The following is a 10319-nucleotide window of genomic DNA, read 5'->3' as shown; positions in this document are numbered from 1 at the left end:
CTTAACACAAAACAAAAATGAACAAGAAGAAAACTATGAAAGGCTTAACGGCAATACAAATAATGCTACGCCAATAGAAGGAAAGGTGGAAGAAATATGTGCAACTTGTAATTTATATTTAGATAATGACACAGAAGACAATTCAACAAATATAGAATGTGATACATGTCTAAAGTGGTACTATTTGGAATGCACAACTTTTGAAGGAGGTGATTACGACGGTATTCAAAAAAAGACCTTTACTTGCTCAATTTGTAAAAACAATTTAAACAAAAATTAAATACATGTAATATTTTACCTATGTGATCGTTCAATAAATACTTTAAAGAAATAGGTATTATTATCTATTTACCTGTTAGTTAATTTAATCTACCAATGATGAGGCTGACTACTATCGAGCGTTCAAATAAAAACCTTGGCTCAGGAGACTGTGGAATCTTCTTTTGTTTTTTAATTTTCCAGCGTAGAATTTTGACAGTCGACGGGGCCACTGCCATTACGAAATGTCAATATCGTCAAACGAAAATCTTCTTTGATTTCACACAAAAACCTGCTGAAAGTTAAATCAAGCACCATAGCAGAAATACGCGCAGTAACCCAAGGCAGCCATAATTTCAAAAAGTAGAAAAAAAATATTTAAAAAATTTTGGTGATTTCATTTTGCTGCCACTTTTAGACCCGCGATGCAAATACACGGGCGTACTTGGATAAATGAGTGGGTTTGTGACTGGAATTCTTAATCGAAACAGTTGGTGTAAATTTTATTTAGGCTAACAAGTAAACCAGGCTAGAATGAGTCAAAGGACAAACTAAGAACATGTTTGTTGTAGAGAAAAAGCATGCATTAACAGAATACTCCCAAATTCCGTCAACCTTTTTCTTCCGTTGGGGCAGTACGATTCCAGCATAAACATTTTATGTTGTTATGAAAAAAACATGATTAACACTCGAACAACGAACTAAAGCATAATAAAATGCAAAATTCGCACAGTGCAGTCAAACCACAAAAAATTGTGCACTCACACACAATTATGGAGTTCTGAAAACGTTGAACAGAGAGAAAAATACGATGAAATAAGACTAAATGCAAAGCAAAACAAGTAACGAGTAAAATAAGATTACAAGGGTGGAAAAATATCTAACCTCAAAACTTTTTGACATTCCATAAATGACTGCCGGCAACTATTTCCGGATCCGATTACACTGTTCCCAAGTTCAAATTTAAAGCACAGTCAACTGAGCCAAGGTTTTTAAATGAACGCATGATAGATCATCAGTGGCTGACATAAAATTTTAAGTAGCTGAGTATAGGGTATTTGGTCTTTGTTTTTACAAGTTTATTGACATAATTATGCATAATAATATTTTATTCAAAAAAAAAACTATAAACCTGAAAATATATTGTTTATTCCATTACACAGACTAAAATGTGGTTATTCTTGGCTCAAATTTTTTATTGGTATCTGTGCAAAATCAATATATGCTGAAAGTGGCTGACTACTGGCGAATTTACTCTAGTAAAAGAAATTTTGCATTACCTCTATGAGGGACGACGAAGGAAATTGGTGCGGAACTTAATTACGAACGGAACGAAAATGTGTAAATCGGCAATTCCGAGATCCGCAAAGGTAAATTTAGATAAGGTAAATTTTCACACAATTGTCACTAGAGCGTCCTTACTCGACCAGTACCGCAGCAGAAAAGGAAGGTTGATGGAAAGTCAGACGACTTCTCCTTGTCCCTTTTCGTGGCGCGAACCGTGTCAATATCGGCCTGTGTATAAGAAAGTGGAAATTTTGAATTTATCGGTAGGATCTTCCGAAAGCGCACACTTAGTTCTTAAAAGCCGCATGCGAAATTGGTGTGTCATGGCAGGTGGAAAAGTTTAAGTTTGTTTACATTTCGCTTGTGTAAAAGAGGCCGATATTATGCCGATGGTTATGTGATCGAGAGGTAAGTAAGAAAAATGTAACAATTAAAAGAACAAGAGGAAAGTTATAGAATTTGTGCTCTTGAGAACATTTGCACTAGAACATAAAGGGACAAAAGGGCGTTTAAACCGTACCAAGGCGCCCTACAACTTGGTACGACAACACAATAGGCACGTGAGCACTAAAATTACCCGGAGTAAGATGCTCAAACTTCTCCGAGAGAACGGTTTGAAATACTCTGGGGCTACCCATCCTTATAGTCTCTTCACAGCCAGACAACACAACTAACTCGGGAAAACAGAGAGGGAACGAGCCTGGTCCAACTCCCTCCAAAGTCGGGGCTAACAGAAGGAAAACCTAAATTAGAAACCACATTTCGGAAACAGGTACTACAATCAAACAGGGTACGATAATTGTTAGGGTTTTGGTCTGTTTTAGTTGAACGAAGGTGTTACGTCAACGATGTCTAAGTGCCCAAGCATCTACGGGACTCCGAAGCGCCTCCCGTACCGCCAAAGATTATAATTGATTATACGATGTATTAGTGACCATTTTCAAGAATTTAAGAAAATAAAACCGTTACAAAGTATGATTGCATGTTTGAATATTCTGTGCAATAAGGTGTAAAACCGTATTTTTTGTACGGTATTAAATGCATTCGAGAGTGTCTTTTACAATTATCGTCATCCAACTAAATTTTTTTTATCATTCCAGTATGCGCCTATGGTAGCGATGGGCCGAATACGCTCTCTCTCTCTCTAAACTGAGCGAAATCGGTTTGACCACATGTTTGCAGAGCTGGCTGCATCACCTAAATATCATGCGTTCATTTAAGGCTAGGTTAAAAGGAATCTCGAACTCGCTCTCGGGGTGTCGATCATAAAACTGTCGGCCCGACCGGCTTAGGGCGCTTAAAATTCTGTGGTTATGCTGATGTCACAACAAAGAATGTATTTGTGATTTACAACATTACCTAGATTGGTCTTACTTGATATTTGTATGCCCAAAGAAGATGTTCCCAATTTGAACAGTTTTATTTTAAATTTGAAGTGTTTATTTAATGAAAAAGAAAAAACGTTCTAAGATACTGGTAAATCACGATAAAAAGAAACTAATTCAAGGCGTTCTCTGGATTGTCAATTTTTCGGATTACTGAATTAGTTTAATAAATATAATTTTAATTTTAATTTAAGATTCGATTAACATATAGTCGAATTAAAAGATTTGACTGTAGTTAGGAACATAGGTGTTATGCAATGAAACATGCGTAAAAAAAGATTCATATATTTTCAAAAAAAAAAACAAAATATTTTTTTAACTAACAGAAATTTTTATATTTACAACATACTAGCTATTTACAAAAACCTAAAAACTATGTATCTATATGTTAAAAATTAAAAAATGACAATAAATGAAAAATTTAGACTTTCATATATTTACAATGAAAAATGGTAGTAAAAATTAATTAATTAACAGAAATTTCAATATTTACAAGAAACTAGCTATTTACAACATACCTAACTATGTACTAAAAGCTAAAAATAAAAATTAGACAATAAACTAGTCCTGCCGTCATGGATAAAGAATAGACCTAAAAAATAAGAGCCGGAAAAAATGTTCCATATATAAAAAATGCTTACCTATTTATTATCACGTATGGGCATATTTCTGATGTGTCGTGGATCAACCAATTCTGGTAACAAGGAATGGAAGTAAAACCTTTGAAGTTTTGGTAACATTTTTTCTTCCCAAAACTCATTATCTTTCATTACCCATTGTGTTTTTAAAGGATAATTATCTCCTAACCAAACACCTAAGAGGCAGGACTCTTTGTCAGTTATTTGGAGCTGCCCTTGAATTTGGTAATACCAAACGTGATTTTTATTGATTTTAAGAATTCTTGTCGCCGCTTCTTGTTTCCAAAAAGTTATTTTTTTTTAAATAACTGCCTCCTCAAATGACATTTTTTTCTGGAACGCGGAATATGGACACTTAATCTCTACAATGGAGTCCGAATCCAGAATTAGACCGTCTGGTGAAGCACCCAAAAAATTCCACTTTTTGTTGACAAAGAGACCACAGCTCACAATTGTTACATTTTCTTGCTGCATTAGCTGGAGCCTCGCTTTTTCCTCATTAACCTTTCCGTGGTTGATGGACGGCACATTTAAAGTTTTTATTTGATACAACAAACTCTTAATTGCATTGGCAGGACTTGTGGTAGCATTCATTTTATAAACTCTCCCAAAATTGGAAGCAGTAAGCAACTTTCTGCGTTCTTCGAGCCATTGTCCGGAGCCAGCTTGAAGCCTTGTGGACTCTTGCAGCTGAACTCTTTCGGCATCTGTTTTTTCTAATCCTTGAAGAAACGCCTTTTTGTTCTCTTCGAAAATTTCAGGAGTCATATCCGGTTTTTCGCAATTTTCTCCATAATCAGCATTTCCTTTATCGTTTGTCGCTTGCACTTTTCTTCCTTTTTTTCTAGCCATTTCCCACGTTCTCATTGCTTTCCTACGCCTTCGAATTTCCATGGTTTCTAGTAAACGATTGCGAGACCTTTTCGAAATTCTTCCAAGATACATGTGGGCATGTTTGCTGTTGAAAGAAACTACAGCTGCCATACATCTTGTTTCGTATGATTGTGACAAGCTGTAATTTATTCTTTTTCCACCAATGAATTTTGCTACTATGGAGTTAAATCCCTCCACCACATTATTATCAACATCGCATAGCAAGCTTCTGGAGTGACTTGCCAGAGTGCGCAAAATATGTTGAATTTGTCCCTTTAATTCAGTGGAAATTGTGTCCCATGTGTTTGTATCCGTTTTTCGTTGGCAGAAATAATTTGCACAATCTTTGTGTTCTCCAAACACATGCTGGGCGCAATTCAAAATATCCTGCCGTAACCTTCCAGCCGCTGAAACCTTATCCGCTTCTTTTTTCCTGTATGTTATTGCCGCTCTTATTCCTGAAATTGCATATAAATTAGATTTTTATAAAATGGAGAACTTATTTTACTATTTATACCTGTGGACAGCCGCATGATTTTCCCTTCCAGCAGTTTCCTATTTTGTAAAGGAAACTTTCTGTCACCCACAAGGCTTTTGAGTTTTCCACGTAGATTGCGTAAAAGGTGATTTCGGCATTCAATTTTTTCAACAGTCAAATTGTTGTATGGGCGTCCCTCGATGATTTTCTTGTAGGTACTACTATCTCCGTCTCCAATTAGCGTGTTGTATTTGATGTTGTACATCTCGACACTGGTTTTAAATCCTTGTAAAATAATTTGCGACTCCATACTACCGGAACTGCCAATATGATTTTTTGTACAAACATGATCAGTGGGAGAACGTTCTTTTTGACGAGAACAAATCATACAAAATTTATTTCTGCCTCCCAGATACAGGACTCCCAGTGTGAGCTCCTACTATGGCCGCTGCTCCAGTTAGCGAATTAAAATTTGACTTGTTAGAGCGTGTGCCCCATGTCCCATCAGCTACAACGGGAACTAGAGCACACCCATCTTGATCGATGGCTCCAATTTCCTTCGCATGAAGAATTTCTTCTTCGGCAGCTTCTTTCATTGTCGCTACAGCAGCTTTCGAAAAATCTTCAGAAACTTTGTTCTCATATTTTTTATATGTAGGGTATAACATAGAGGAAATATTTAAACAACACAAGAATTCTTCTAAGTTGTAGTATCCTCCTCCAATGGCGATTATACCATTTACTGCAGCCTCATTCAAGTTTCTTTCATTTCCAAATGGATCTTGTGTATGAAGATGAAATTCACCATGGCACATGTTGCATTTTAAAATAAATTTCGAAAATAAGCAATTGCGCACTTCTTTTATAACTTTTAAATTTTCCCAAGTGCATCCAAATCTGTGACCATGAGCAGCAATATTGGCGATATTTTTGAAAAGGTAAGCAAAGTTTACAATTCGGTTCCCAATAACTTCAACATTTTTTAAATCGTTTGATATTGATGGGTTATTAGAAGCAGTCTCAAATGACGGGACACTTTCAGACGTATTAGGTGATGTCCCCTCCGCATTCAACCCCTTTTTTGAATTCTAAAAACAAATTCAAAAATAAAAAGTTTATTTCTACTAAATCTCAAAAACTAATAATCATACAAAATTCAGCTCGTTAAATACTTTTTTCTGTTCATTCAATTTTTTCTAATATATTTTAAAATATGAAAGTATAAAGTATAGTAAAGTATAAAAAATGTGACTTACCCAGTACTTACAAAGAGAAGCAATGTTCCCTTTGTTTCTCTTAGTACTAGACAAAGTTCTTCCATTGCCTTTGGATCTAGCCATTTTGTAAAATGTCACTAAGCACAAACTCCACACAATAGCACAGCGAACTGTTAAACAGTAATTAAAAATTACCATAGTTTTGCACGTCTTATATTAGCAGAAGCTTCCCCCTACCACTTTAGGGAGATTACAATGTAGGGGGTTGGTGTTTTCTCTTTTAAATAGCAATAACTATACTTTCCCAAGAATGTAAATTTTATAAAAACGAATAACGTATAATAACGAATAACACTCTAAATTCCTATGGTCACTGGTAGAGTAGAGAATTAACAAAAAAATCTTTAAGTCAAAGAACTCAATTATGCAATTGCTATTCATCTTTTTTTACTTAATTTTAATTTTATTTTTATTTTTTAATTACTAAAAAGTGTACTGTCAAAAACAACAAGCAAAAATGTCAGTTGTTATTTACAAAAATAAAAAATTACGTTATAATTCAAAAACCAATTACGTCATTAATGTTGCTATACTGTCATAATCATAATATATATAGCATGCACACAGCTGAGGCCTTTGAAAACTAAAACATTCCTTTTCAGCATATTATTTGCTATATTTAAAAAAATAACAAAGTGTAAATTAGGTTTTTATTAAGAATAACAGTGTACACTGGCGAGCACATTTGACATTTCACCGACATAATCGTGGGCAATACTACTCTATGGTAGCGCTCAGCTCCGTTTGCGTGTGCGTCATCTGACATTTCTGTCACTACGTTTACATAGCAGGGGCATAGCGGTGACAAACTATCAAATATTTTTTGAGGTTACAAAGTGTTTAAATTATGAGTTGTTACAAAAAATACAGATTCACAAAACAAGAACTAATAAACGCAGAATCAAAAACCTAACGAAACGCAAATCACAAAACACAATAAACGAACAGAAAATACTTGCGATTAACACCGATAACACTTTCGACAACCATGCGATGACGTCTATAATTTACTGTCAATGTCAGTTTGACAAATTCGTGACACTTGACGGTGTTGTCGAAGTGCACATGTAAATTAATGTTCAAGGATACCACCCTTAGATAGCCCTTAGCTGTTTAAATTTGCATTGTTTTTGATAATTTTTTATAGCTTTGTGTTGGTAATGAAAAAATGAAATTGATGACGCACACGCAAATCGAGCTGACCGCCACTATATCCTTTTTGACAATGAAATGACAAAAGTGTCCAAAATTTTTTGCTCGCTATTGTAGGTGTAATTTTTTGACGAAACAAAGTCGTGCGAATTTTTTTAATGCTATAATTATTATCATTATTATCAATTTTTACATTAAAACACAATAGCTCCAAAGCGTTATAGTTTAGGAAATAGTCACGCAATACGAGTTTACTGTTTTAAATTAAAGTTAGTAAACAAAGCACGTTAGTTAGGGTTTTGTTAGGTGCTTCTAGAAGTGACTTTTGATTTTTGAAAAAGAGAAACCAAAACCAATTAAATTTACGTTAACAATTTCTGGGTAATAGAAAATTAGCCTGGTGTGTGTTCACAAATAAAGTGCTTTCTAAATACCAGCCTTAGATAAAGAAATTATTAGATAAACAAGTTACCTATTGTAATACCAATTATAAATAAATAATGAAACCCTTAAATTATTATTAAGCGGCTAATCCCTTTTCTGGTTACATGGTTTAACTTTCTCTGGGTTGGTTCTTAATCTCGACCAAATTCCTTTTTCAACGGAAACAAAAGTCATTACTGTTTCGGTGAATAAGACTAACAAGAAAGTGAGACGTGAAAAATCTAATCATTTTTAGCAGGTACCTACTCTTGGGTCTGTTACTCAGACCCAGACCCTCCGGTCCCATTGTAAATCTTTCTGCGGATTTGTCTAGTCAACTGCTATAAATCATCGCCCAAGGAATTTTGTGCTTCCAATGAATTAAAATTATCGCGATATTAAGCTTATTTTTAATAACAGAAAAAAATTAAAAATACCAAGGTGTTTGAAATAAAAATCTCTATCGATTGGCCGGAGAGTTTTTTCATTTTGAAGTCTTGGTGTCTTAATACGTGTATTAGTTCGAAATCGTGTTTATTTAAATACCCATAATTTATTGGGCACTAGATTTTTTAAAATTTTCTAATGGCCATTTTGTAAATATCATTTCTAAGATACATTGAGCTTTGAAACGATGTTGATATCTTTTCAAATAACTTAATTATAGCCACAATTCTTTTACATTGAAAACGCCATAAGACGAATACGTTTAACCTAGCCTTAAAAACCTTGGCTCAATTGACTGTGCTTTAAATTTGAACTTGGGAACAGTGTAATCGGATCCGGAAATAGTCGCCGGCAGTCATATATGGAATGTCAAAAAGTTTTGAGGTTAGGTATTTTTCCACCCTTGTAATCTTGTTTTACTCGTTACTTGTTTTGCTTTGCATTTAGTCTTATTACATCGTATTTTTCTCTCTGTTCAACGTTTTCAGAACTCCATAATTGTGTGTGAGTGCACAATTTTTTGTGGTTTGACTGCACTGTGCGAATTTTGCATTTTATTATGCTTTAGTTCGTTGTTCGAGTGTTAATCATGTTTTTTTCATAACAACATAAAATGTTTATGTTGGAATCGTACTGCCCCAACGGAAGAAAAAGGTTGACGGAATTGGGGAGTATTCTGTTAATGCATGCTTTTTCCCTACGACAAACATGTTCTTAGTTTGTCCTTTGACTCATTCTAGCCAGGTTTACTTGATAGCCTAAATAAAATTTACACCAACTGTTTCGATTAAGAATTCCAGTCACAAACCCACTCATTGATCCAAGTACGCCCGTGTATTTGCATCGAAGGTCTAAAAGTGGCAGCAAAATGAAATCACCAAAATTTTTTAAATTTTTTTTTCTACTTTTTGAAATTATGGCTGCCTTGGGCCAGCGCGCGCATTTCTGCTGTGGTGCTTGATTTAACTTTCAGCAGGTTTTTGAGTGAAATCAAAGAAGATTTTCGTTTGACAATTTTGACATTTCGCAATGGCAGTGGCCCCGTCGACTGTCAAAATTCTACCGCTGGAAAATTAAAAAACAAAAGAAGATTCCACAGTCTCCTGAGCCAAGGTTTTTATTTGAACGCTCGATATATTACACCGTGACTTCGATCAAGAACATGGTTATCAAGAAGGCACATTGAAAGTCAAGACACGACCGAAACCAACAACCAAATATGACCACACTCGCTATATCGTACAAGCAGTTCCGTGCTCTGTTAGAAATTGTGCGAACACAAAGCCAACCTCCACCATCATCAATGGGCCAAACTGGCAATTTTTCAATGTGCCAGTCTTGATTTTCAGACAAAACAAGTAAGAATATTGACGCTTTCATAAGCGCCATTCAAGTATATAAATCTTGCTCAAACATTGTTAATGTAAATGCACTGAAGGGCTTGCCAATGATGGCCACGCAGCTACGTGGTACCAGGACATGGTTAGTAGATATCGGGTGATTCAAAAATATGTGGCATAATTTTAACCACGAATACCCCTCTACAATTAAGAATAGATAGGATAGTATTTACTGACCCACCACAAAAAATTGGAAAATTACAATTTTTCAAAAATTGGTATGGAAAAATGGTTTTTTGAAAATATTTTTGTTACCGTTCATGCGATTATTATGAAATTTTGCATGTCAAGAGACTCAAAGACGCTCTTTGATATGGTGTAAATAGAAATCTTGTAAAAGCTATACATTTCCGGTGACAAGGGGGCCCTTCCAGTTTTTAGGTGATCTCAATTTTTCGGCCTATAAACACGTATTTTTGATACCAAAAATCAAAAGCTCAATTATTTTTTAATAAAAAAGAAACTCTTGCTTCATATCGCCAAAATGTTCCGTTCTCGAGTTATTTGGGATTAAACTAAACTCTACACCGCAGTGCAGAATAAAAAAGTATACCATTACCTTGGAAACTGTCGACTAAGAATGACACAGCTATCACATTTGATGTCAATTTCATTTAATCTAAAGTAAAATTTGATTATTTCTTGATGATAATAGTTAAAGACACGATTATGTGTTGGAAGAAATAATGCATGAGCTAGCG

At 34.8% G+C, this 10319-nt stretch overlaps 1 protein-coding gene across 1 annotated transcript; it reads right to left on the bottom strand.

The window, feature by feature from the left end:
* Window positions 1-3285: 3285 nt before the first annotated feature.
* Window positions 3286-5515, bottom strand: LOC107398362 (uncharacterized). The gene is made up of 3 exons (XM_064358484.1): window positions 5432-5515; window positions 4959-5355; window positions 3286-4899 (listed from the first exon to the last, which is right to left on the bottom strand). Exons 1-3 carry the CDS (start codon window positions 5513-5515, stop codon window positions 3869-3871), a joined length of 1512 nt encoding a protein of 503 aa, XP_064214554.1. The 3' UTR covers window positions 3286-3868.
* Window positions 5516-10319: the final 4804 nt, after the last annotated feature.

Source organism: Tribolium castaneum, chromosome 8 (assembly GCF_031307605.1).
Source record: "Tribolium castaneum strain GA2 chromosome 8, icTriCast1.1, whole genome shotgun sequence".
Classification (NCBI taxonomy): domain Eukaryota; kingdom Metazoa; phylum Arthropoda; class Insecta; order Coleoptera; family Tenebrionidae; genus Tribolium; species Tribolium castaneum.
This window is presented reverse-complemented; position numbering and strand designations above follow the sequence as displayed.

What these genes read in the sequence shown, in the direction of transcription:
- LOC107398362 (XM_064358484.1), bottom strand. Translation starts at nt 5,515, where the DNA reads ATGAAAGAAGCTGCCGAAGAAGAAATTCTTCATGCGAAGGAAATTGGA. An exon ending in GGTGTGCTCTAGTTCCCGTT is followed by an intron (nt 5,356 to 5,431) that starts GTAGCTGATGGG and finishes CGGCCATAGTAG; the next exon opens with GAGCTCACACTGGGAGTCCT. An exon ending in AATCATGCGGCTGTCCACAG is followed by an intron (nt 4,900 to 4,958) that starts GTATAAATAGTA and finishes ATGCAATTTCAG; the next exon opens with GAATAAGAGCGGCAATAACA.